The 27,274-nt window shown below is 33.0% G+C and overlaps 2 protein-coding genes across 5 annotated transcripts; one reads left to right on the top strand and one right to left on the bottom strand.

The window, feature by feature from the left end:
- Positions 1 to 5,036: 5,036 nt before the first annotated feature.
- Positions 5,037 to 15,520, bottom strand: LOC139086181 (synaptic vesicle glycoprotein 2B-like). 2 transcript variants are annotated; one of them, XM_070634546.1, is made up of 4 exons: positions 15,437 to 15,520; positions 5,784 to 7,383; positions 5,463 to 5,721; positions 5,037 to 5,399 (listed from the first exon to the last, which is right to left on the bottom strand). In XM_070634546.1, the coding sequence occupies exons 2-4, from the start codon at positions 7,200 to 7,202 to the stop codon at positions 5,275 to 5,277; spliced, it is 1,803 nt and encodes a 600-aa protein (XP_070490647.1). In that variant the 5' UTR covers positions 7,203 to 7,383; positions 15,437 to 15,520; the 3' UTR covers positions 5,037 to 5,274. The 2 variants fall into 2 exon arrangements, with proteins under 2 accessions (XP_070490647.1, XP_070490648.1); XM_070634547.1 differs by lacking the exon at positions 15,437 to 15,520 and adding an exon at positions 12,049 to 12,396.
- A 5,496-nt stretch (positions 15,521 to 21,016) lies between these two features.
- Ehbp1 (Eps15 homology domain containing protein-binding protein 1) lies at positions 21,017 to 27,263 on the top strand. Of its 3 annotated transcripts, XM_070634369.1 has the most exons (10): positions 21,017 to 21,399; positions 21,467 to 21,590; positions 21,664 to 21,699; positions 21,766 to 22,119; positions 22,214 to 23,361; positions 23,470 to 23,816; positions 24,174 to 24,275; positions 24,335 to 24,640; positions 24,860 to 25,074; positions 25,139 to 27,263. In XM_070634369.1, exons 2-10 carry the CDS (start codon positions 21,487 to 21,489, stop codon positions 25,404 to 25,406), a joined length of 2,880 nt encoding a protein of 959 aa, XP_070490470.1. In that variant the 5' UTR covers positions 21,017 to 21,399; positions 21,467 to 21,486; the 3' UTR covers positions 25,407 to 27,263. The 3 variants fall into 3 exon arrangements, with proteins under 3 accessions (XP_070490470.1, XP_070490471.1, XP_070490469.1); XM_070634370.1 differs by having other exon boundaries at positions 21,017 to 21,590; positions 23,482 to 23,816; XM_070634368.1 differs by having other exon boundaries at positions 21,017 to 21,590.
- Positions 27,264 to 27,274: the final 11 nt, after the last annotated feature.

Here is a 27,274-nt window from a genome sequence, read left to right as displayed (position 1 = left end):
ATCCAATTAAACCCAGTTAACTGACCCGAGACAATTTTAGGATTCTCCAGAGGATTAAGCCTTAAAAAATTCCAAAACCCATTAAAAAAGATGAATCATCTCAACCTGACATTACATAAATTAAACAGCAGCTACAAATTCAATTGCTCAAGTCTAATAAAAAATTCTAAAACTGTACACTGCAAATCAATAAATGATTGAATAGTAACTACCTGATATTTAGTCACGTAGAAATTATTGGTGCATGAAGCTTCTTTTGTAGACTATCCACATATTTCAGCACATTAGTGTACCAGATGATGCTGTATATAGTTTATATAGATTAAATATATGAAGCAATTCATTGATTTTTTGTGTGGACGTAAAATTCCTTTCATGAGCCTTCAAAAGATAATCTCTGTCAAGTACCGTAAAATCACTTAAACCAAAACTCCCACAATTATCAAGAAATCTGCATAAAATAAAAAGTCCTATTAAATATTTAATTTCCCTCGAATCTCATTAAGGAACTTAAATTAAATAATAATGAGAACCAATTATATGTAATTAAAATTCCTCATAATACAAAACTTGTTGTAGATGTCGTTTGAGTTTTTTTATTGTTTTAAGCACCAACATCACTCATGCTTCCGAGTAGTCAATTAGTATTCAAATCAGATCCTTCAATTTATGAATAAATTCATAAGAATCCTCAAAAAATTCATTTTTTCCATCATATTTGTAACTCAACAGCTGAAATTCTATTCATCTCCTCTTCTATTCATTATCAATATGACTTTTTGGTGTATTTGTTTGTCCTTTTTATTCAACATTTGTGTGTGTTAGTGCTGTGCACATATTGAGTCGATCCCCCAAAAAAACCAGTGTATATACCAACATACACACAAAAAAGGGCCATTAAATTTTATGACATTTAACAGCAGCATAGTATATATTCATTCAGGGTGTTGGATGGAACCGAGAAAAGAAGGTCGATGCAAAAAACAGGGGTGACTTTACAATTTTATTTGATGACGATAATACGCAGAAATTCGTGATGAATATCCGATTATGACGAATGAGGGATTTTTTTAACTTCCGAATAACTTACACAATTGCAAATAATTAACTGACGTATTAAGTACGGTCACATCACATCATTAGTTGATGATTCTATAAAAAATTATAAATGCCAGCACCATCAATCAATTTTATACCAAGATTTACTCTTTAGCAATGTGATTCAATTTGTATTAAGTACTTATTTTATTGACCCAACAATTTAAATGAGGGAAGAAAAACAAAAGTAGTTAATAAGTCGTATTTACTGTATTTATTCAGGTGATTAAAGCGTTTCTGTCTTGACGTGTATTGAAAGTTCATTTAAGGTAACTGGAAATTGTCAGTATTGAGGAATTAAGATGGGAATTTGATGTAATTTGAAATGTTTTTGAGTTGTTTCAAGGTTTAACTGGAGTTGACCTTGAATTGTTTTATAATTTGATTTTAAGAACTGAAATGTCGTCAAATTTTGTATATTTTTGTGTAGATTTGGATCAAAATACTTGAAATTAAGCAGCAATGTTCATTTAATTACTATAAATTTAGTCCAAAAGTGCAAAAAACTTACATTTGAATCAAATTTGCAGTGATTTTGATTTAAAATAGAAAAAATCTTCTAACGTTCATTTAAAATTCAAAATTTAGGGTGTCAAACTATGAAAAACTAAATGGCAAATAATAATTTTCCATAGTTTCACACTCTTTGATTGAAAAAAGCAAAAAAAATTCCAACGTTCATTTGAAATTCAAATATTCAGGGTGTCAAACTATGAAAATCAAAATGACATTCATTAATTTTTCATAGTTTCACACCCTTGGAATATTTTCCTTAAAAAATCTTTCAAAAAAATATCAAAAACTTCGTAGTTTCACACCCTTCGAACATTTTCAATCAATACTTAAAGTTTTCAATCAAAACAACTAAATTAAAGCAAAAATCTACACCAAAACACAGCTCGGTTACTATCTACAGCTTATCAACAATTAAATCGTCAAACTTCCAACAAGATTAAGTACATAAAAGCTCTCAACAAATCACACACAAACTTTAGTCAATTTGTCAATTAACAAGTATTAAGGACAAAAAAATTCATCATTTTAAGGAAAGTATGTTAAAGATTCTTAAAAGATTTAATATTAAAAGACAGCAACCACGAACGAAAGTGTGTACTGCTGCTGCCATAGAAAGTTTTTTATTGCGTATCAACAAAATTCTCCATCTCACTCACTTAACAGCGCAACAAATGAATGACCTAATAATTGCTTATGATGCACCCTTCGAGAAACTATGCTATTCATACAAGAAGAAGCATTAAAGTATGTACATAAATTCTACATTTTTTTATATAAAAATATGAACACAAAAAAAAAATCCCTAAACAACATACCTACTGCTATGTCATCGATTTGTGTATACTGTGTTGGTGTGATTGTTGTGATGTCATATTCGACACTCATCCTCTCCATACCGTATACATCATCTACAACAAAAACAACACACAAAAAAATGTGTATTTTAATACAACAACAAACAGAGGAAAGCCGAGATGATGAAAAATAATGCGTAGAATTTTATAAACATCATCTGAATTGTTTTTATATATAATGTTGCGTATGTGTGTGTGTGTCAATGTTGTGTGCGTTTGTAAATAACAAAATAAAACATTCAACATTGATTTTTCTTCTCGTATTATGTTTTCTCATTCTCTTTTGAATAGGAACTGAGTATGTGTGTGTAAAGTTAATGTTAAATACATACAATTGTACACATTTATATTTATGCTTGACCTAATTTCTGATATTTCGTGTATATCTAACAAATATATTATTAGTTTTTCCAAACAGAACATTGAGTCTTAAAATTTTTGACTTCAATGATTTTTTGACTCAATTTTAAAGATTTTTACGTCATGAAAATTCGTTCCTTACAACTTTTTACAATTTTATTGATTATTTATTTAATTCATAATGGAAAAACTCCATTTTGATGATTTTGAATACAGGATATCCTGGAATATCTAATGAATCAAAAAATAAAATTTACGTCGTAGTAACTTTTTGAGCATATTGAAGTCATAGATGTATCATTGTCTATATTATAGTAATCATATATATCATGACACATTCAAACAACCATGCAACATTCAACACACAACATGTCACATGCACAACAAAAATTGAAATTTTTTTTCAACAACTTTTTTGTATAGGCACGATTAATAAATGAGATGAATAACAGATGATGATCTTGTATGCAGCATAAATCAGAATTATGTTAAAGTTTAACGTAACATATAAATTATTTTATAAAATATTGCATTTAAATGTAAAATAAATTAATGCCAACATAAGAGATCAATTTCCCGTAATAAATGCAAATCTAGGCTAAAGCAACAATGCATTATGTTGAATTAGTCGATAAGGAAATACAACAATCTTTAAAATGAGTCATAAGAGAGATTAGTTAATCTTAAAATGAGTCATATTGAACGGCATCGGTGAATTTTTTGGTCTTATCACAAATTTTAATAGTCAATATTGCTTACGATGCAGGTGGTATTGTAAATATTGAGCCGTGATCATTTAATTTGTAATCGCGAATGCTGTTGCTAAGTATATTGCAAATATTTTTGTTTGGAATTACGGTTTTAGTATCCAGAAGTAACAATAGATTAGAGGTTGATTGTGCTATAAATTTGTAGATTTGAGTTCAATCCAGTGAAAGTAATGTTACATTAAGTGCTCTTTCGGTAACTGAACTCGAAGTCGACTCGTGTTTTATATGAAGTCAAAGTCGACTTTACTCAAACATAATCCGTGTCGACATCGAGCTCTTTTGAATTGTCTACTCAATGCTAGCTGTCGAAAGAGAAAGAATTACACTTGTAATCAGAAATTAGGAAGCGGTAGCTAACGACAGAACTGATTGCAGGCAGCATCTAAGAGATGTCATCCCGAGAAGTTCAACTTATAAGCTAGAACACTGCTGTATAACCTTATCAACGGCAAGATGTTCAATTGCTCTAAGAGCACCATGAAGGGTGATTCGTAGACATTTATATGGCGAGAAATAGGATTCGCTGCATTGTGCCGTTTGAGCTTGATTAGAGTTTTCATGTCGTACTTCAAATTCCTAACCTATTCCTTAATCCAACGTAGCTCAAAGCTCCAATTTGTCTTGATCTCTTAAATTAAGCAGTCATAGTACTGAAATTTCTGAAAAAGTACAAGAGTTGGAATGGAAGAACTCGAACCAACGATCCTCGAGCTACTATACCCAATTTGAGTACTCCACAAGGAGTGGGTGAACAGGCGCTGTTCACTCCACAAAAAGATGTTGAGTTACGCAACAAACAATTAATCAAAAAGTCGATTTTTCGCATTGCGAATTACATAATTGAACAGCTCCAACGACACATAACTGCTTAAATAACAACACCAAAACCAAAAAGTCACTTCACCTTGCCTACAACTATCAAAATCTATTAAATCACGACTATTTACCTCAATAATTATGACCAATTCTCCAAAATACCATAACTATTATCCATTACAATTACACAAAGCAGGATCTCAATTCGTAACTGCTAACAAGTTACTCAAATCTCCAAAATTATACATCAAATACCCAAACGATCTCCATTATCACTGCCAAATCTACTCGATGATTCAGATTTACTTTAAAATTATGAATTCTGTGTAAATTTAGTCAAATCTATAAAAATGTCCATTATTTAAGGAATTAGCATAATTAGCCTGATGCTAAATTCTGTTAATTACTTTGCCAAAAAAGTGCTGGCAAAATCCCAAATGATTCACTAGTTCCAGTCAACCATTAACCTTACGTAAAAGCAAGGTATAATAATCCTGATAAATGACCAGTCCATAAACTAATTAGTATGTATGTTTTCCTTATGAATTTGTCATTGCTTAAGTCTTGTCTTGCATCAACACGCTAGTGCATGCCAGCTACCTGCCCACAACAAACATGAACATTTCTCATTTATCATTTACTTTATTTTACAAGATCTCATTAAAGAATTATGTTTTTTTTTTCACTCTTACATTCTATAAATAATACAGGTTTCTCTTATGAATATAGCAAAAGGTATACAATAAAATAATCAATGATAAAAATCAACACTATCTGTCAGATGTTATGTCTGATTTAATGTTAAATGAATTAGATAAAAAATTCGGTTTAACAATTAATTAATTTTTTTAATATAAATATCAAGAAAGTGCTTTTCGTGTTGTATTTGGTAGGAACAGGCACATAAGACCACCGCCGGCGAGTAATGCGGCTACTATGAATGTTGGTGCCGGACAGTATGTGTCGAGTAATGTGGCAATAACGACTGCAAATTTAAAAATTCAAAATTTAGCAAACTTCCAACAATTTCAAGCCTTTTAATCCTTACCATTTCCAATAATTCCACCAAGACGAGCTGCAACCATCGATATAGCAACTCCAGTGGCTCTTAAATTTGTTGGGAAGACCTCAGTGATGAGACAGTCCAAAGCAGCATTAGCACATGATATCACTGCACTAAATGTGGCACTGACTATAAGATTTTCAATTTTATTGGATACAAAATACATCAGCATCGAGCAGATACCAGCTGAGACTGTTCCAGCGACCATGAAGAACTTTCTTCCAAGACGATCCATTCCGAGGATCTAAAAATGACAAAATAAAATGTCAAAAAATCAAAAATCACAAACAAATTCACAATTCTTACCGCAATGACATTAGCAGGAAGTGCCGACGCAACAGTGATCAAAGATTCCAAAAACACGGTACTTGGAATGTCGTCATTACACTCATGTCCAAGAGCTGTATTCTGTTTAACGACAAAATTTGTAACCTCACAGACACCAACATCCTTAACATCTGGATGTGCCTCAGCATAGTCATCAAAACGATTAAAAAGTTCTGGGAACCACATCATCAATCCATAATATCCAATATGGAATGTGAAGTTGATGACAATAGATACAATTGTAAATTTGAGAATTGGACTTTGGAACAGCTGTCTACTTTTATCAATAATATTTACAAAAGTTCTCTTATATTTGTTCTTGATTGGCTTCTTGACTTCCTCGAACTCCGCTCGGAGTTTATCGTCAATGAGTAATTCCTTTACGGGATACATTGATGGATCATTTCCAGTATTTGTGACATAAATACCACGGAAAATGGCAAGTGCTTCCTCAAATCGTCCACATGACAAAAGGAACTTTGGAGATTCTGGCAAGTATAGCAACAAGATTCCAACAATAAAGCTTGGAATAGCACAAATGAGTAAAAAGACACGCCATGAATTATAGACAAAATCATGTGTCTCAAATCCAATATCAGTTGGAATGATCAGCCATGCCATTGATGCAACTAATAAATTTCCAATAGTCCAAAATGCAGCCATAAAACTCAACATTGATCCACGTTTATGGCTTGGTTGAAACTCAGCAAAATAACTCCATATGACTGGTCCAGCGCCACCAAGTGCAGCACCATTAAGGAAACGAAAGATCATAAAAGTTCCAAAATTTTGTGAGAATGATGATGCAACGATACATAAAGCATTACTGAAGGATATCACGATGAGTACACGTTTTCGTCCCAATGAGTCAGCTATTGATCCCCACGCATATGCACCGACCATCATACCAATAAAAATGATACAATTAAGCCATCCTTTTGTGTGGGTATTCAAATCCAAATCACATTGTGCTGATGGTAAGATGAAGCTCATGGATATCACATCCATTTCCTCACTTGTACTCACGAGACCGCATATTGCAAGCAATATATAATGGAATTTTCCATAACCCGTAAGCTCTATAGCGGCTTCAAAATCAGCACGTTGTGATTCATTGATCGAGTATGGCGGTGGTAGTTGATGAAATGTATCAACTACTCCATCGCCTCGTTCTGGATCGATAGGACGATATTGTTCCTCACGAATTATTTGATTCTTATCACTCGTACGAAATGGTACGATTGAACCTGTCGTTGGTATTATTGCAGGCTGAATTTGTGGTTGATTTGATTTTTGAGAACTTTTGTCTGATTCTGTGGAACCAATGCCGTTTTGTAGTTTATCACCGTCTTTTACATCTATGTTGACGTTTTTATGATCAGTATCAGAATCTACCATTATATGTAGCACACGAAAATGTTAAATGACTTTTTGTTTATCCTCAACAACTTTTATTAATCTCTTGTTAAAGCAGTTTTCACTTCTTTTATGCTTTAATGCCTTCTTCTTATTTTCCTGACTTTACGATATGTCTTTATATATTTATTTTAATATAATTCGCTTGGTGTCAGCTGTTAATCTGAAAGATAAATAGAATATGTGTGATTAGTGACTTGTCATCGATGCCAAATGGGGAATAAATGAAGAGTTAGAAATTTTGTCAACATTTATAACATTTTGTGATGATCTTATTCAAAGGTATGTCTGTGCATCTGTGCAAGTGATGAAAATGATGTGGATGCTGTTGCAGGACATGAGTTTGTCATCCCTAACCGAATAGAACAAATCGGTTGACAAATCAAAAATCTGACAGCAGGTCGGCGTGACTCTGGCTTCGCGTCAATTTAAATCCGATATCAATCCAGAATCATGCTGGCTTTAAGCCTGAATTTGGATTAATTAACCGACTTGTGCTATTTATTATTTAAGTGATTTTCAACATGAAGTCAAAGATCAGAGTCGCCCAAACCGTGTGCCGCTAAAAAATATTAGCATGAACCGTATACATTGTATGGTTTCGATCGACGCTTTCCACCAAGATGTGCCGTGGCTCAAACTAGTCTGAACATTACTGTCATAGATCAATTTCCCAGTACAACATGACTTCCCTAACAATTAAGCGCCCTAAGTCCTAGTCCCTGAACAATCTGCATTATCGCTACTTAAAGTTCATGAATCGTGATTTTGAGGACACCGTGATCAAGTCGTTCGATCGACAGACGTCAAGAGCTTAATGTTTTAAAAGTTATTAAACTAAATTTTTACTATTTTTAAATTGAACAGCTTTTACATCACGTTTATGGACTATTTATTTATTTTTCGCGAAAATTGGCGTCAACTACTAAGGAACTCAGTTTATAGTTGAGTATTTGAATAAAGTGTGGCTTTATTTTGGGTTTTATTTGGTATGGTATTGTCTGTGGAATGTTTTTACGTTCTCTGATGGACTAAAACACGTCATAATTAGTTGATGGTTAGTTGATGTCTTGTGGATGGCAAGTTAATGTCCAGTTGACGACTAGTTGTAACGTATTTTGTCCAGTAATGTTTCAAACACTAAAATTCTTCCCGAATAGCTTTAAACCGGATCCAGCATCAAACCAGAGTCACGTCAGTCTAGTCCCGGATTTTAGATCGATTAACCGACTTGTGCTATTCAAGTTAAGCCTGTGAAGCAACATTTCACACGATTCTAGATATTTTTGAAACAAAATTCTGTGAAAATCGCTATGAGACAATCTCCAAATGTGATAATTTAAATCTGAGCCATTTATTTTGACAAATTAATGTTTTTAGTACATGCTAATTAGAATCATATGAAGCTCTAGTGGCTTCTGTCACAATTTTGTTCATTTTATTTCAGCCAACAAAAATCGCTGGATATAAAAAATGCACAAAAATGTTCTCTATTGCCCAAAACAAAAACTTTAAATTCACCAAAATTAACGTCCATCAAATCAACTTTTTAGTTCTTTCAACCTGCTCAAACTAGAACAGTCAATATAACACTTTACTTTTTGTGTCCAATGTCTTTGTATTATCCACATGGCTACAATAAATTTCACTTTCAGCCTGCGAAATTTCTTATCAAAAATTTCATTTTGTCACTGCCAAAAGCACCTGAATTTAAATAACTGTGTGAAGGGCGAAGACTTTTTGATGGACTGCAAACTTTTTTTAGCTTCATTTTATTAAAGCTATTATTAACTTTTTATTTGTTAGCCATTAATGATAAATGGAACAATCGGATAATTATTTTGAATTGCTTTAAATTTTGAAAATGTGAAAATTGGTGGAACTTGAAAATTATTGGCATTGACATTTAATATTTGTAATTTTTGGTAATAATAGGGTGTTGGGAATTTGACAGTTGCCGACTGGAGGAATTGATGACTTTATTAAAAGGAGGAGAATTGATTACTCCCGAGTTACACAAATGAAGGTTCATGTCCAAATGGATGTCATATGGCATCCAAATTGAGACAATTTCAAGGGTGTTACTAACAGACATTTATTGGAGCCTTTGAAGCTCCTCTACTAGTCTTCTTATTTTGTGCCGCTCTGGACTGTAATGTGAGTATTTATTCAATCCATGACAATGATCGACAGCACTTTCAATGTAATAATTGAATGATTAGACTAGAGGGAATCGAGCTCACGTCTCCATAAATGAGAGCTTGACAGATATTCAGTCTGTTTCCTAACAACTCGACCACCGAGGCCTTACCATCGAACTGACAGATTAGCCTACATACAGCTCGACTTGAAAACACAGATCTCAAATGGAATATTTTATTAAAGTCAGGGACGAATCGTAACAGGTAAATCCCGAGGAGACAAAAATACGTTATAAATAGTTGATGACAAGTCAATGTCCAGTTGATGACTAGTTCTAACGTATTTTTGTCCACTCGGGGAGAACATGCTCCGAGAGCTTGTTGTATTTAAAAATACTAGTTGAACATCCTCATGAGTGCTGCTTTCAGTTTGCTCTGTTCTAAGAATCCTAATACTCATTCTAGATACTAGAAACCATAGAATTTAGTTCTATAAAATCCAAAAACCTCAAAACCATTGAATTTAGTTCCACAAAGTCCAAAATTATTCAACAACTCAAAACATCCTAATCAAAATTCAAATTTTCCCAAATATCCACTAAACGCTTACATCAACAATCGTGATTCTCTCGATTTTTATCAATTAAATTAAAATCCCATTCAGTGTCCGCAAGTGTTAGTGCATTTTCTTAACAAAATAAAATAAAAAAAAAACTAGCTCAATTCATTGCTAATATCAAAATCATTGAAGTGTGAACAAAGTGCTTTAGTAGTTTAGTAAATTTAATCGTAGCATTAGCATTTTGAGTGACAAAAGCTTTATTTTCACCTATTGTTGACATGATTATTCAATAAAGTCTGGTGTTTTTAGTTAATGATGTCGGAAGTTTAGGTGGAAGAAGGTCGAATCCTATAAGATGCAACTATGGAGGCTTTAGGATTGAATTGGCAAAGGGCAGTCAGCGATGAAGCAGTTAAGGAAGTTTTAGGATTGAGTTGGGATAGGACAGCCAGCAATGGAGCAGTTATGGCAGCTTTAGGATTAAGTTGGCAAAGACAGTCAGCGATGGAGCAGTTATGGAAGCTTTAGGATTGAGTTGGCAAAGGACAGCCAATGATAGAGCTATACTTAAAATGAGAGCTACCATGGATCACAGCTGATCTGTACGTCCAGCCAAGTTAGCAATCAGGACTAAATTTGAGATTTTTATAAAGAAAGCTACAATGTTTGCATGATAAAAGAAGATCTTACGACAATATCCGCATAGATAATCTTAATATGGAATTTACTGTGTGACCCACTGTAGAGCACACTGAACTGACATCTAATAATTAACGTTTCAATGTTAAATTTACATCAGACAATTAGCAAGGCATCATCCCACATTAGAGTGTAAGTAAACATGCACAACTTGAATTAGTCATAATTTCACTTATATATCGGGGCACAAAAGAAAATACACGGCAGGAAACGGAATCCAGCAAAAGTTGAGAGCATCGTTTAACTTCAATTAGAATTAGGAATAAAAGTAGAGTTTTTTGTTGTTGTTGTGTTCGCTCTTCAAAATTAATTCAATTTGATTAAAATGTTTATTTCGCATCTTGTGCGCTCAATGAGATTCTCTCGTAAATGTACGTACGGTGATGTACATAATGTTTTTTTTCGAGAGCATTGCGAAATTTTCCCACATCTTCAATGATTTTTCAAGCTTTTTTTTTCGTAAATATTTTTGTTCGTTCTCCTTCACCAGTTCCTCAATCAAATATTAAATAAAAATTTCCATATGTGCTGCGTGCATTTGCTACCTGTTAGTTATTAGCGCATTTTTGTGATGTTGGGTGTCTGGGTTATGATTGCTGATCAAGTCATTCAATTGCTCAGATTTTAAGCTATCCTGACTTCAATTTGGGATCATATCTAGACTAGATGGACGCATTGTCTAATGTTGAAGGTGTAATGGCAATGAACAATGCAATATTGAAGCAAAGGACTTGAATATGTCTTAGGGACTGATTTTAATAGCACTGAAACGGTACGGTTTAAGTACATCAATTTACCGTCCTGACTGCACATTTACATCATCTTCTGTAGTCTTCCATGCGGTTACAACAACTTCCTACTGATCTAAGGGTTCTTAAGAGGGATTTATCTCAATTTAGTGATTCCTGTGCCATAATAAGCTTAGTCAGCATAGCATCAAGTTAAAACGTAAATCAGAAAGGAATGGAATTGTCGAGACTTAGATCTTTAGTAAGTAAGTGAGATCGACAAGAAGTAGATCCAGAAATTTAATTTTCTAACATTTTCAGCTATTATTGATCGATAATCTTATACTTCAAGCTTATTTACAGCTTGAAAGCGCTTTTGTCACACAAAATTGACCACATTTATGTTAGTTTATAATTTTCATTGAGTGTTATTTTGCTTTTTCTCAGCACAAGCTCGAAAGTGATAGACAAAATACAGAAAGCATGTGCTCCATACATACTTCTGTCAAACGACATCACACACGATTTGATAATGACCTTTCAATTCTAAGAAGTTCTCTTTTCATTTCTTTTTGTTCGAAATGATGATGATGAGTCGAGTCGAGTCGAGCTTATTGTCAAGCACTTGCACAGTCGAGAGAGTGAGAGAGATTCACAATGTATATAAATTGAAGAACAAATGGATGAATGGCACTTACAATAAAATTCACGTTTTGATTGCTGCCAAATTTGCAACTTTTAACTTTCATAAAGATTCTCTCTTTTTTTTCGCTATTTAGTCACGAAATGTTTACACAAATGTCGCATTTGTTGTTTTTACAAATTATTATTTTTTCTGTTGTTTTTCTTTTTTTAAAATGTGTGAATTAATGAAAAAAACTTTTCACGACTTTATTTCTTCTTTTGTCAAACTTTTTTCTTCTTCTTATTCATAAAATTTCTCAAATTTTTTCTCCTTTTTTTTTGCTTCTCTTTTGTTATCTTTTTATATTCACAATATTTTATATTATTGAAGAGTCCTCGTCTTAACGATCTTTATTTATCGAGTCGGGTAGTACAACTAACTTGAAAATTCGTGTAGTTACTACTATAAAACTCATCCACAATGGAAATAATAATGATACTAACAATGCGCTGTTTATTATTGTAATTTGAATACTAAAAGTGTATTTAATTTTTCGTATATATGTTTAAGCGGTGTTTTCTGTAGTTTAAGAACTTCATTATCAGCAGTTTGATACTATTGACTGTCTATTGGACAAGATTGATGGAGTTTTTGTGCTTATTTTAATTAAAATTGTCAAGAAAATTAAAATTTCGACTTTTTGAACTTAAAAGGGTGTTAAACTATGAAGTTTGATTTGTTTAGAATTCAATAGCTTCAGACCCTTTGATTTGAATTTTAAAAATACGTTTAAAACTAAATCACTTTAAAATCTCAATTTTCAAACAAATTTAATCAATTTAAATAAAATAGAATTAATATTCAATCCATAAAGCGCTTTATAACCCAAGCCACCCTCCATATCAGTGATTTATTAACTGATTTTCATATAAATCGCATCTGAGTCGATGTTATTCTCTATAGTGATTTACTTCTCTACATTTTTATCTCACAAAGGTATGAAAATTTCACACATATTCACTATCCAAAAGAGAGAAAGAGATTAGCAAAAAAGTAGTCATCAATTAACGACCATCCACAGCCACTTTTCATCATCTAGAAGGGGCAATAGACAGAAAAACAAAAACATAATGAAAAGCTTCTTTTTGAGCACTCATTGGTCATGTGTGACTATGTGTGAATAGAGAATGATCCCTAAAACTCTCTCGATGTACATGTCGTGGATATACAATTTTATTTGTTGTCATTTTGATAGTAGTAAACATGCTTCTTTTCAGACTTTAACTGAATGTGAATCTGTGAACGGCTATCAACACGCCAATCAATCACATGCGCATCAAATGCCTGTAACAATTGATAATTGGAACAAACAAAGATGAATAATTCTCTTTACATTTGCAAATTTATGAAAAATGCTCTAATTTTCTGGCTATTTAAACAGTTTGACTAAATTGACAACTTTTATTTTTGTCTATGGGCGATAAATGCGTGTTTTTTGTGAAGTATTTATGAGATTATTAATTAAATTTGATTTAGGTAGACATATGTGGGAAATGAAATATTGAAATTGTTTGTTTAGATTTGGTTGATTGAAATTTTTTCTACGATTTTACAAATTTTTTTGCGTTTCTTCTAATATTGAGTTATAGGTCCTTCACATATTACGTAGCTCTATTTGAATAAGAGAGGTTAAGGGTTCGAGATATTATAACCGCATAAGCCAGTGATGGGCAAGCTTTTGGTTTCCGCGACACATCTTGGTTGTAAGCTTCGATATTGGTATTATTGGCATTCTTGACTTTTACAAAAACGCACACTACAGTGCCGTACAGCAAAGTTTGCCTACTACTGACTGAATTTTGTAGTGCTCGGTCAAGAACTGCAAACCTCAATTTTCTACAATTTAGATGCACAGACTTGCAATTTTCGGCAATATCTTCTAGTTAAGCGTTGGACAATCTTTATTTTTTGCGGTCACATTTTGGTGGTAATGGTGACAATCCTCTACCGCGCTAGTGTGTCGCAGCACAAGGATTTCACACCACTGACAGAATTTTGTAGGGTCCTTTCAAGTGCTGCAAGCTTGCATTTAAAATGCACAGGCCTACATTTTTTGACTATATATTATAGATCGTCCTAGGCTGAATGCCTGAAATTTTGGACAAACCCTAACATTTTGTTAGGAGGGAAATGAGAGCTCTAGTTAGCAATAAAGATAAAAAAATTCACTTTTATCCGTAACATAACAAGTAAACAGCCCCATTAGGAATTGGAAATTTATAAGAGATATTAAATTGAATATTCATAAGCAGTTATGTAAAAAAAGGAAAGCACTGTTAATTATTAAGAAGCTAATTTGCAATTTCAACAAACAAGATGCGTAGCTTTTTTTTGATTATTTCATAGGAAGTGAGGAAGTGTACATGATGGGTCACAAATGAGATCCTAATAGGCAAAGGATATGTTTTGTAATATTTAAGGTTCTAAGTCGGAGGATGATTCTAGTCGGAGGATGATTCTAGTCAAAGACCATGCTATAACGGTACAGTAAAACCACACTTTTAGGTACCAAAAGCGGTCTCTTTATAGACACACTTTATCTCAATTTTCATATATTCTGGTCCCACAAGAATTCAATAATAAAATTATGTACTTAAGTGATATTCGGAAAAAATAATAAAAAAATATTCAATGGAACTGCCTGATAGTATTGTATCCCAAAATTCGAACCCAATACAGTCTGTCTTTATTTGCGTAAATAAGGAACAGATGACAGTTGGTTTTGAGATACTTAGTAAAATTTTAGTATGATTCATGTATATTTAATTGGCTTAGGTCGCTAACATGAGGTTTATTACATTTAGAAACTATTCCTTACTGTATGGATAAATGCTAATTTGAGGTTATGATAGTAAAATGGATATTATTCCTGCCTTCTACTCAATATTACTCTGCCCAACCCAAATTTGATAAATTCTCAATTTTTATTCAATATAATTCACAAAAACCCTGTTGATTCTCGCCAGACAGTTGCTGCTGGAACGAAATAATCAAGGTATGACAACGCCATAGATAAAATGTAAGAAATTTTCAGATTTATCACAATATTAAGTATCTCAACTGCCAAGTCGTAGGATACAACAAAAATAGACTGAACTTCTGTATCATTGTTCTTGATAAGATATTGTCAAACTTTAGTTCTATTTGTTGACTAACAAATAAAGTCAATAGACTCAATGAAAATTTCTTACATGATGGATAATGTATGAAATTAAGGCACGACAGGTTTTTTACAATTTTTATCTCATTTTTTATTGAAATTTCATCAATTTCAAGGTATAATAAGTAGTTTAATAATTTATGGCTTCAACTCGTCACGAAGTCGACCTAGTAACACAAAATCTAATCTACAGATCATCACTCACCACAGTTAGACAGTTAAAATTGTCAATAATACTCACCAGCTATAATAAATTCGAATAGTAATAAGATGCAGCCCAAAGGGTTGCGGTTCGCAAACCTACTAGAAGTCTCTCAGTTTTTATACTGAATTTTTATATCAATTTACTGTATCCTACGTCATAGACAATAAGATAACTTCAGTCGACTTCGTCTACGACGTGCTATTGTCGATCATAAATTCATCTTTCTCTTGAGAGCTACGATAAGGGATGATTGAAATGCAAATTTATCTTTATCTTATTTATCAAATCTCTTTTTCTAGACTTGTTGTTCATGTGTGACTATAATCTGATAAATCAGTCTTAAATGATCCATAAACATACACAGAGTCCAAAAATATCACACAGATTATGGAGAAATGTGAGATGCATAAATTAAAAGATCTGCAGAGGCTGATAACATTGCAAGATAAGAAGCATATGACGCACTAAGCAACTGTCGGAGAGGCGACAATCCAGTTCTGTCTAGGATTTATTTTTAAGGAACTTGGTTAATATTTACTGAATTTTTGGGTTTAGTTATGACGAATAAGCATCAAAATTGAATTTTCACAGTTTTCGAATGTATTGGGCTATTGACCAAAAATACAGCCATACTTTTGTTTTCAATTAGTGAAACAGAAGCTTGCGACAAAAATTTGCTAAAGTATTAATTTAATAATTGAAATGTTTTTAGATAGATTAGTATGTAGGCACAACTTTTACTTGTAAACAACTAAGAGTAAATATTTTCTTGACATTGGAAGTTAGGATTTTAAGATTCTAGGAATGTTTTGATTAAGGAAGTACAATTGAACTAGAAATCATAAGAAGGGATAGCTCCTGAATTCAAACTTTATAAGGATCAATCTGAAAATCAAGCAAGTTGAAGCTAGTTCAAATCTGATCTATCCAAAAACAAAAGTCATTCCCTAGCGCCAAAATGGCAAGATTTTTGGACGATATTGCCAGAATTCGAATGCAAGATTTTTGCCCGAGAACGATTTTTGCCAGACTTTGCAAGATTTTCCATACAATGAAAATCCTTAACTGCACGACAATGCAAGAAAACAGCTATAAATCGGACCGATTTTTTTTATCGGTCCGATTTTTGCAAGATTTTGCCAGACAAATCGTCCATAACTTGATCAACTTGCATACAAGTTATGGACGATTTTTGCCAGATTTTGGAAGATATTGCAAGATTTTTAATTAAAAAATTTTAAAAATTAAATTTTTCCCATCTTTTTTTCCTTTCTCATATACTTCACAAGCTTATTAATCTTTTTAAAACCTTTTATACTCGTCCGATTTTTGCCAGATTATGCCAGATTTGTCTTGGGATTCGAACCGTGGATCGCTTGATTTGAAAATTGTTTGATGTCCTACACTTAACCGCTGAGCTACCGCTATCTGAAATTATATAACTTTATGTATGGCAAAAGACATATATAAGTTACTAATGAATTTCAAGTATGAAATATAGTTATATTTTTAACATAACTTTTTGAATTAAATTTATATTAACCTTTTTTAAAAAATTTTCTTTTTAATTTTTCAAAATATTTATTTTAAGTTTATTTTATTCACATCGAATTCACATGTGAATGTAATGAATTTTTTTAGATTCGGAAGTTAGTTTTTTAACGAATGGTTAATTACAGTTAGTTGTAATAAGTTTGTTTATTAATTCTACATCATTATTTACATGCAGAATTGAGATTAGTAGAGGGATTGCGAGGATATTGCAAAATTCCCTATATACGTTATAGTGATCTTCTAATCAAGTCATTTTGAATTTATAATGAAGAAAGAAAGCGAAGTCTCAACTTCTAGTCAATCTAGGAAAAAATGTGTCCGGCATAATCTGGTTCAAATCAAAAATATATAACTTGGTAAACTTTCTGAAAATTCCGAAAAAAATTCAAAAAATATCTGGCAAAATCGTTCAAGAATCTTTCAATTTCTGTCCGATATTCGAAAGACTTTTTCATCCGATTTTTGCAAGATTTATCTTGCACAATCGGACCGAAAACTGCAAGATTTTTCGTAGGTTTTCAAAGAAAATTTGTCTGGCAAAGTCTGGCAAAAATCGGACGTCTAAGATTCGTCAGATTTTTGCCAGAAAATGCAAGATTTATTTTCTGGCAATATCGTCCAAAAATCTTTCAAAATCGGACAGAGTTTTTCGTGCGAAAAAAAATCGTCCAATATCTTGCGAAAATCTGGCAAAATCGGACGAAAAAAAAAAGTCTGGCGAAAATCTTTCCATTTTGGCTCAAGGGTTCTTAGAAAATCAAAAAACAGCAATCTTAAGACATGAAGGATTAACCATACATAGCCATATGACGTAAATCAGTTCTTCAAATATTGTTCTTTAACAGTTTTGATGGATTAAGATGAATGCAGAAAATCAGCAATAATTTTGTTTGATGGAACGACTCATAAGACAAATATATTTGCAAGAAATATGTAGATTTCGTGAAACGCTAGCTTAGTGATACGACGATGAACATAAGGATGGGAATAGTTTCTATCACATTTCTCAGCTGCATATTGCGACGAATTGCAATTTTCATTTTAAAAATGGACCGAAATCAGTCGTCACAGTGCTGTTAGAGCAACTTTCCATCTTATTGCTAAGTATTCTGACACCTTGCTGTTAGAGATTACTTCATAGTTTGACTTTCAGAAGACAACTTCGATGACTGAAGAAGACTTTTTTTATGAATTAGAGTGGATGAAAAGGAACTTTTATCAGTCAAGATTTCGAATTCTTGATGTTCTAGTACCATTTGCAACTTCATCTTAATACAGTTGGAACAGAAGCAGGAAATGTAATGATTCCGAACAGCAAAGCGAATTTGCTAAATAAATGGCTCATCGCATTGTGTCGTCGCATTGGAAATCAATATTCAAGATTGTCAAAAGAAAATTGATTCAAGACAATAATGAGTTCAAATTCTTATTTGGACCATAGCGGGTAGGGTTCCAATTTGAAGGAATTTTAGAACTATTGCAGTCCGAACTCTCAAAGTCCTGAAAACTCCGATTACTAACCAAATTTAGTCTCAAGTTAATAATTTCGATTGAATATTAGGAAACATGATGAAAATGTACTGAAAAGGGACCAAGAATTGTAGGGAATCTTTCACAAACAGTAAAGTCAGAAAACAGAATTCCCATAAAGCCTTTAAATCCAAATTCTTCTAAAGACGCCTGATTGATGTTTATGAATCCTCACAATAACAAGAATTCCTATAATGGAAATTCCGCATTGTTCAATATGATAATATCTGACTTATCATTTCAACATCAATCCAATCTGACTCATTCATCATCTTTAATTTGCCATTATCCATCTTCAAATAAACAAGTATGACATTTCGCGTCACCAGTAGAAATGAAATGACTCAATAGTCAATGGATGTTGTATTTGTCGTATCAATTTGTGTTAATTATCAGCAAAAATCTAGTTATCAATGTGAAGATGCTTCAGGGTTTTCAATATTACCGCAAATATGAGTAACACAAGACTGCTCATAGCAAGCAGGTGTTAATGAACGCACAGTAGCTAAGCAAATTTTGGGGAAAAATTTTATTTACAATTCAGCTTAAGTCAAATAATGAACAAAAAAATGTGAAAAGGAATGTTTTCATGTTGGAGCATTCAAGGCAAATTGTATTGGATATATTGTGAAAAATTCACGTGTTTTGTTGACTTATTATTATCAATTATTACTAGTGTCTTTATTATAGGCGCTAAAGATGAATAAAGATAAAGAAACTCGGTGGGAATTTCCGAAAAAGATCAAAATTGAAAAGAATTGCAAACAAAAGTCTTTTGCACTTAAATATTGACTTTGCCTTAAAAGTTTTAAATTTGCGGACACAACATTTTGGTGTTAAATGATGTCCCATTGTTTCTTTTGACTTATAGCTCTTTTTTTGTTGTGTGAATTGATAATTATAGGTCTAATTATTTATGATAACAGACATGATTAACATGGAAAGAAATAATAAGTTGTGTACTACACACATTTATGAGTCATAAATGTCATGTAGATTGTTATTATTATTGTGTTTATGCTGGTCTTTACTGGTCATGATAATGATGGGTTGTGAGAAAATTGTAGATATAATGTGATATGATTAGGAAGTTATCAGCATTTAGATTTAATTTAGGAATTGTTAATGTGGTTGTGGTTGACGTGATATGGTCATCTGGCTGGTTATTGTGGGATCAGCGATTAGAGTAAATTTGTAACTGATTTTTGGAGAATGTTTAGAGAATATTCCTGAACACTCATTAGGTAGATATGGGTGAGATATAGGTAAACTCGAGTGACATAAATGAAGAACAATCCGCCATAGAAATTTGAAGGCTCCGCTGAATATCTTTTATTGACATCAAATGGAAGCTTCCTCCGATTTACTTTCTCATGGCTGCCAAAGATAGGCTCGACATAGATATTATGATTTTATGACCCAATCTTTAATCGATTCATGAATCAGAATTGAAATCTGTGATAGGTCAACAGAAACAGTTCATATGTCACAAGTCATCACGTGTGACAGGTCGGGCCTGTGTCAGGCAGACTGATTTGACCTGTTGACAGGTCATCATCTGAGACAGATCAGGCCTGTGACAGGCCAAATATGTCTGCCAGTCAACGGATAACGACCTGTGACAGGTCATCTTTTGACAGAACCTGTCACCTCTACCTGTGACATGTACCTGTCATCGCAACTCTGGTATGAATTTTCAAAATCGATTGCAATTGATGATATCAGGCTATTAATTTAGAACTAGAAGTCAACTCAAATTTTGTATAGAGTTTAGTTGAGTCAAGATGACTTTTCCATACAAAATTCGAGTCAGCTCTGTGTTCTGTCTAAAACAGCAGTGTACTTGAAAAGAACATATTGTAATTATGTTTACACAGCTTAGAATTGAAGACTTAGCTCTATTCTTTCAAATTCCTCATAGTAACTCCATCTAAAAAGTAGATCAATTCTCATTATACACTGAAAGACTAGGGTTTTAAGTGTAGTGTATTGTCAATTTTTCAAATGACAAATTATGATTGGTCATGAAACATCTCACGCAGCAACATATTTTCTTGATCGTGAACAAATGAATATTGACAATTTTTTGGATTTATGACAATTTTTCAGATATTAAAATTCATTAAAATTCCTAAACAGCACAGCGTAGTTGGTAGGAAGCCGCTACATCACCGTGTAAATAGAGTAACATGTGAAATTGCCATGACTACACCTTGACAACTGATATCTACTCGCATTTACCGCAAAAATATAGTTTGTTGCATTGTATTCCTCGAGATTCTTCATTTAATATCAAATTAAATGATCATCGAAGCTCAAATACTACATGAAATTCCTACATCCTTACTACATTATTTCAAGTCTTCAATTCCGTTGCATAAAACTATTCAAATGCCTCCTAACCAACTCTCACGCCATCTACAACTACCACTTCCGATATAAACAAATCCTCTCAACTATTCAAACAATCTGTAACGTTTTCTAAAAATTCAAACGCCTACTCCGTACAGAAAAATTCGAACTATTATTTCATTCGATTAAAAACAATTTTGTATTTTAAAATTTTTGAAAATTAAAGTAATGACGTGAAAATACCAAAGAATAATATTGAATATTTATATATCTGCTTACGACTGCAACGTGTGTGTTAAAACAAAGTGTTCAAAATCTTATTAAATGTCAATAATTGTGCAAAAAAAGTCATTGTAAAAGATTAAAAGGAAAAAGAAAAAAATTGATGAAATTTTCTCCTTGAAAAAGTATAATAATTAACTTTATTAGCAATTAACTTCTAAACAGAGTGCAACGCAATAAACAAAAAGACTATCTCAAGGTGTTAATTGCAAGATGAAGTAAGAGAACCAGTGTGTTATAAGACGATTATTATAAAATCAATTATACATATAAGGAAAAAAGTATGTATGAGTCATAAAAAGAGATCCAGTAAAGAAGAAGATTACAAGTGCTTAAATAATTTATTAGAATTATATTGAGATTCCGCAATGGGCAGTGTGTGGAAGCGTTTGCAACGCGTTAACAAGCGTGCTGCCAAATTTCAATTTACTGTGTCTTATCATGAGATTAAAGTGGAAACGACATCAAAGTGGTAAGTAAAAAGAAGTCAATAAATCAATTATTGGATTTAGATCTTTGATAACGGAATTATTTATTGATTATAGGCGTCCAACGAATCTTTATGTTGTGTGGACGAGAAGGTAAGTACATAAAAATAATTACAAGTCTAACGGCATCAATTATGGACACAATTTACAATTCCATAGATCACGACGAGTTGTTTCAACATCACTACCATGGAGTCCCGATATGGTAGATCCGTTAGTAGCCAATTTAAGCTGGCCAGTTCCTGACAATCATGCAATTACTGTGACATTATTTAAAGACCCGCGAACACATGAGCTGGAGGATAAAGATTGGACATTTGTGCTTGAGGATTTATCGCCGATGGGTAAAAAGAGGCCACTAGCAACAGCTGCGATAAACATGAGGAAATACGCGAGTATTGAGTCGACACAACAAACATTTGCAATAACACTACGTCCAATGACAAAGAAGATCACGTCTGCCGAAATTGAACTCACGATTTCCTGCGTATTTCTCAGAGAAGGAAAAGCGACGTAATTAACAATTTCTTTTTGATTCTATTTTTAAGTCATTCATTGATTCTTTTCTTATTATTTATTTGTTTGTCTTCAATTTTGATATTTTTAGTGACGAGGACATGCAAAGCATGGTGAGCTTAATGAGCGTAAACAACTGCTCAGACATCGCACCATTAGACGACCTTGAAGATATACCCGATTTAGAGAGTTCCGGTGATATATCAGAGCATGTTATTGACTTTACAAACCAATTAGAACAATTAACATCGAGCTTAAATAGTCCCGAAGTTCAAACACCTAAAAGTGTCCCTTCCATTCCCGAAGATCCAACACCATTGGCTGAGATTAATTCAAATATTGTGATGACTAAAAATGAAGCAAACAATGAGAAAGTCGCTGATAAGCATGAAATTGTAATTGTTGCTGAGGTCAATCATGTTGATAAGATTGAGGAAGCAGCTCGAGAAATAATTAAAATTGAGGAAAAATGTGATAGAACTGATGCAATGATTCCAACTAGTAAAATAGCCGGAATGAAATTTCCGGAAGAACTTGAAGCTGTTGCTAAATTAGAGAAAGAAAAGGAACCTGAAAAGTCACTGCTTAATTCCACACCCAAACCTAAATCTAATAATTTATTCCATTCATTTAACTTTAAAGATGAGAAACCAGCTCCACTAGCATCACCAGAACAAATTAAGTTACCAGAAACAGAAGTTATAGCTGAACCACCAAAGCTTGTACAAAAGCCACCTGAGATTAAAAAGAGAATTGATTTACAGCCATTGAATTTAAAGAAAAGTTATGACTTTGATAACAACAATATTAAGAATGAGGTGAAGAAGGCACCGGAAGTTAATGACAAGGAGAAGGAGAAAGAGAAACCAAAAACAGGAACATTAGGACGAGATAAGACACCAGGACAAGACTTACTTGAATGGTGTAAAGAAATCACAAAGAATTATGAAAATGTTAAAGTTACAAATTTGACAACTAGTTTTAAAAATGGAATGGCATTTGCAGCCATTATAGCACATCATAGACCTGATTTAATCGATATGAATACATTGATTCCATCAGATATTATTGGTAATTGTAAGAAAGCTTTTGATGCTGGTGAGAAATTAGGAATTCCAAAAGTATTGGAACCATCGGATATGAGTTTACTTGCTGTACCCGATAAATTGGCTGTTATGACTTATCTTTATCAATTACATGCCCATTTCACTGGACGTCAATTAGAAGTTGATCATATTGGTAAGTTGTGTGACTGTGTGTCTACTGACAATCGTTTGTCAGCTTACAGCTCTAATAGCATGGCTTAATTCTGCTTACTTAAATTTTGGAACAATTATTAAATTTTAGGACCAACTTCAGATGAATCAAAATACGTACTCGGAAGCTTCAAAAGTGACTCAATATCAGCCGGTAGTGAAATCACAGCAAGTCTTAATGACATTAAGCATCAACTATTAATGCAACGATCAAATCTTATAATAGAGACAGCTCAAAAATCGCCAACGAAAAAGGAATCAAAGAATATATTCATGAACGGATCAAAGACCGACAGTACAACTGATAAACCAATTTTGATGACGAGACGTGAATTAAATGATCCATTTGGATCGGATGATGAGGATGAGGAAAATAATAAGAATAGAAAGAAATCTCCACCAAAAGATTTAATTTCACCTCCTCCAGTTATTGATGATGTAAGTTATTACTCATTTGAGTTATTGCGGCTATAAAAATGACCATAAAGTATTATATTGGGCTGTTTATGGATGATGTCTATCTGCAATGAGGGTTTATGGACTTTTAACTGTTCCTGATTCATACCCGAGCAGCACAATGCGGCGATCGACCGTCATGGTGCCGCAACGTCGCATCTTATCGTTTATGCATCATCCTTGCGGTGCCTTAATGAACACAATGTGCTGTTCGGGAAATATGAATCGTAAATACTGTTCCATGTCCCTCATTTATACACGACCTCATTATAAAGACTTTATGGTCATTAAATCTTAATGAGTAATAAAGGAAGTAATTAATTCTATTTGATCTCGTAGAAAATTGTCAATCGTCATAAGCAACAGAGCGAGAAAGCAAAAGAACTGATTGAGAAGCTTCGATCGACCGAGAATGGCAAATCAGCTGCTGATCTAGATGAAGTAAGCAAATCCAACAAGTTTCTTACAGCATATCCAATAACATTCTAATTATTTTTTAGATTGATCGTCAGAATAGACTTCGAGAGCATGCAAGACGTCTCATTGCTGAAACAAGAGCCAAATCCATAACATTAGATTCACCGTCATCGCCAGTACGACCACTCACACAAAGAATCACTCTATCGCCTGAGAGAACAATATCTCCGATTAACAACAATGTTACACCATTTAATTTTAATGCATCAATGCCTAAAGATGAGATACTTAGAGAACAGAGTCCGGCAAGGACCACTCCGCCACGCGGAAAGAGTCCATTGCAGAATCTGAATATATTAGAGAGAATATCACCAAAGTCAGAGACTAAGGTAAGTGTATTGAGGTTTAAATCAGTGTTGGTCAAACTGTGTGCTACGGCACTTCGGGTGTGTTGTCGAAACTGTTTGGAAATGTCATGGTCCGCATGCAGTATTTGATTTCGGTCATGGCCAACCATTAAAGTGTGTCAAGGTCGCCAACAAGTTTGGACAGCACTGATTCTAAGCCAAATATTAAGCATAGACTAATAATTCATTCAATTCCAACAGATGGAAAAGACAAAGTACATCCAGTCAGAACTCGATGCACTTGAGCGTGAACAAGAGTCAATTGATCAAAAGGCAAACGAGTTGGAGAAGAAGCTGAGAGCAGTCATGGGTGGAACTATTGGAAGTGAATCTGAAGATCAGTTAATGGCTCAATGGTTCACATTAGTCAATAAGAAGAATGCACTGCTGAGACGGCAAATGCAACTGAATATTTTGTAAGTTGATTCTTATAAGAATTCATATCCATAAATTACCTGAATTTTCTACCTTTGTGTATAGGGAGCAAGAAAGTGATTTGGAACGTAAATACGATCTCTTGAATCTCGAACTTCGCGCTGCTTTATCGATAGAAGATTGGCGCAAGACAGAAGAGCAACGTGAACGTGAAAAGTTATTACTTGCTGAGCTTGTCTCAATAGTCGATAAGAGAAATGAATTGGTATTAAATCTTCACAGTCAGGAACAGGCAATTGAAGACGACGAAGATATTCAAACGAAACTCATGAACGTTGACATAAGTCAAAAAGAAAAGTGTTCGATTATGTAAATGCACGAGAAATTTACAGGCACAGATTTTTTTTGTTTTGGATCCTCAGGACTTAGCATCCTCAACACCTCTTGTTCCTTTTTTTCATACATACAATGATGACATATAGACTAAAACAAATTATATGCTTAATTACTCTTAACGTCGCGCGTAGTTTCTTTCTTTTTTTAATACTTTTGACTACACCTATCGAATGGTATGCTTAATGGTATGATGACCTTACAAAGACACGGTAGATATTACACATAGACAAAACCTACACACAACCCCCCTTCCTTTTTCTATTCACATATGATAAAGAATATATAAAAAATTAATATATACACAATAGATTGATGACAAAGAAATATTTAAGGGTAAGCTGGTGATTGGGGAATTGGATGGAGTTTGTTTGAGGGAGGTGGGGTGGTATTGGGAGTCGATAGGATTATAAGAAACTTAGAGTCAATTTTTGGAACTTATTTAGTATTCAAAGAAAAATGCCCTAGTTCGAAATTTGGGAACAAACTTAGATTAGGAGTGGGTAACCTTCTTTGTATCAAGACATACGTACGTACCGTGACACACAGGTTATCCACCACTGTCTTAGACAATTATTGTGCAATATGGGGACTCTCAACAGGTCTTCCTACTTACCTTACCCTATTTTATACTAGGGTCTGTTTAATCTACTTTATTTAGAGTCTAAAAAGCTATCTATAGCTTAGAATCTTAACCATGAACTAATATATGTCCCCAAAATTATTACTAAACTAGACTAAGACAATTGTAGCGATGAGAAAACCTACTCTATGGTGTTTAAGTCATCCGGTACCAAGATCTTCAATCACTAACAGCAAGATCTAGTTTTTAACAATATTTAAGCTAGTTCGTATGAATTTAGCTTAACCATAAGCTTCCTTAAAGCCAGAACTCGAATTTTGTATGAAAAGGTCTAATCAGGTAGACTTGGATCCACCTTAAACCCCAAATAAACCACCTCCAACTCCAATCCACCAGCATTTGATACTACAACAAAAAAATAAATTGCTTACTGACTATGAGTGAAATTAGTTTATGCTATACAATGTACTTTTTATCAACGACTTATCTACATAAATATATATTAGGAAAAGAAGTAACTGATACTCGTGAAGGAAGCTTTCACGCCTTATTACTTCTCTTTTTTGATTTCAACTCTATTATGCTCATTTAAATTTAGATTAAAAAAAGGAGATATGCAAAAAAATGAATCACTATACCTTCCGTGCTGCACGCGGAAGTTTAAAAAAAAATTTGCACGTAAAATGAATCACAGGTCGAAGACATTGCCGTGGTAAATCACACACTTTTATTAGATGAGTAAAAAAATTTGTATCAAATAATTCAATGGCAAAAAAAATAAGGTTTTTGTGCTTATTGTGACTTTAGATGAAGCAAAACAGATTTTTTTTAGGTTCCCTTGAATTGAGGGAAAAATTCTAGTCATGGAATTCAAATTATGGCATAAATATGTGTTATAAAAATTTGATGATTTTCTTCTACAATATTACAAAAAATGATACTTTATATTCCATATCAATTTAAATGATATATTTTATAATTTCTTCTTCTACTTTTCGGTATTTTGAAGATATTTTTAAGGTATAAGTGAAATTAAATATTATTGTGTGTATGTATTGACACTAAATGGCAATATAATTTATGGTCCTATTTTTTAATATCATTTTAATGCTTTAAATCTTTTTTAAAAAAATGAATTTAATTTTATTTTCTGTTGATGAGATTTTGTGTGAAAATAGTTGGGGAAATTGAATAGTTCTTAGACTGATTTGATGAGGAACTCTGGAAAACTTATGAATAAAATGAACTTATGAAATTTGCAATAA

This window comes from Chironomus tepperi, unplaced genomic scaffold (assembly GCF_022539635.2).
Source record: "Chironomus tepperi strain 1889 unplaced genomic scaffold, CSIRO-AGI_Ctep_v1 contig_85, whole genome shotgun sequence".
Taxonomy (NCBI): Eukaryota; Metazoa; Arthropoda; class Insecta; order Diptera; family Chironomidae; genus Chironomus; species Chironomus tepperi.
This window is presented reverse-complemented; position numbering and strand designations above follow the sequence as displayed.

What these genes read in the sequence shown, in the direction of transcription:
- Ehbp1 (XM_070634369.1), top strand. Translation starts at nt 21,487, where the DNA reads ATGGGCAGTGTGTGGAAGCGTTTGCAACGCGTTAACAAGCGTGCTGCC. An exon ending in TATGTTGTGTGGACGAGAAG is followed by an intron (nt 21,700 to 21,765) that starts GTAAGTACATAA and finishes ACAATTCCATAG; the next exon opens with ATCACGACGAGTTGTTTCAA. An exon ending in CAAATGCAACTGAATATTTT is followed by an intron (nt 25,075 to 25,138) that starts GTAAGTTGATTC and finishes CTTTGTGTATAG; the next exon opens with GGAGCAAGAAAGTGATTTGG.
- LOC139086181 (XM_070634546.1), bottom strand. Translation starts at nt 7,202, where the DNA reads ATGGTAGATTCTGATACTGATCATAAAAACGTCAACATAGATGTAAAA. An exon ending in TTCCTGCTAATGTCATTGCG is followed by an intron (nt 5,722 to 5,783) that starts GTAAGAATTGTG and finishes TGTCATTTTTAG; the next exon opens with ATCCTCGGAATGGATCGTCT. An exon ending in TGGTGGAATTATTGGAAATG is followed by an intron (nt 5,400 to 5,462) that starts GTAAGGATTAAA and finishes TTAAATTTGCAG; the next exon opens with TCGTTATTGCCACATTACTC.